This window comes from Halyomorpha halys, unplaced genomic scaffold, assembly GCF_000696795.3.
Source record: "Halyomorpha halys isolate HHAL.00 unplaced genomic scaffold, Hhal_1.1 Scaffold6.1, whole genome shotgun sequence".
Classification (NCBI taxonomy): domain Eukaryota; kingdom Metazoa; phylum Arthropoda; class Insecta; order Hemiptera; family Pentatomidae; genus Halyomorpha; species Halyomorpha halys.
Genome location: NW_027111275.1, coordinates 83,215 through 84,060, shown reverse-complemented (window position 1 = coordinate 84,060; position 846 = coordinate 83,215). Strand labels below are relative to the sequence as shown.

Genomic DNA, 846 nt, shown 5'->3' with positions numbered 1-846 from the left:
GCCCTCTTGTACATCTCGTCGAGGCTCTTGAGAGCGCCCATATCAGCACGCTCCCAGATGATGTTCTGAAATGTCCAGTTACAGTATTCAACACATGTAAAATAATTATTAATAAACTATTTCTACAGAAATGAAATGAAATTAAAGTGTAGCAATAACGCTACCTATACTGTAACTACAACAGTTGCCAAAACCGTTAGGAGTTGACATGATGAACCTAGCTGCCACAACGTGAACTACTTCAGTCATCACTCAAATATCCTATTTTGATATATTTATTGCTTCTTGTAAATAATTTAACTTATCTTGTATTTAACCGTTTATTACATTATTATGTTTCTAAATTTGTTATTTGAATCAATAAAGATTACAATAGAATTCTTCTGATCCACTAAAAGTTATGTCTTACACTTACCATCTCTCGATGGCTCCAGAGAGATAAATTAGCGGAACTTGTAAAAGTGCGGATTGTGGAAAGGACCACCGCTGATCACCACCAGGCGGAATGTCCCTCACATCCTTTGTAAGCCCCCGGCTATAGAGCCACAAAATGTAAAAACCGCCTTCAGCGGACTATGTTTTTGCCAACCTTATAATGCCGTAAGGCAAAATAAGAAAAATTTATTAAATGTAAATGTATTATATATTATTTTTATTGTAATCATATAATCCGTATTGTATATATATTTTATCAATAAAGAGGATTTTGAAAATAAAAAAAGTGGGGATTTGCGGCAGCCTATCTTACAATGCCATACTGGCAAAACAAAAAGTTTTATTTTGCCATCATATATATATATATATATACTATCTTACAATGCCATACTGGCAAAACAAGATGTTTTA

At 33.6% G+C, this 846-nt stretch overlaps 1 protein-coding gene and 1 long non-coding RNA gene across 2 annotated transcripts in view; one reads left to right on the top strand and one right to left on the bottom strand.

Moving 5' to 3' along the window:
• Positions 1-846, bottom strand: part of LOC136796228 (uncharacterized) — a gene marked incomplete at its 3' end in the record, with an annotated part of 37,121 nt that continues 36,275 nt past the window's right edge. The window contains 1 exon segment of the mRNA XM_067049287.1: positions 1-65. Within this exon segment, the coding sequence (XP_066905388.1) occupies positions 1-65 (65 nt within the window).
• The window catches only part of LOC136796229 (uncharacterized), a 34,486-nt gene that overhangs the window by 8,460 nt on the left and 25,180 nt on the right, over positions 1-846 (top strand). The gene's annotated exons all lie outside the window — the stretch shown is intronic.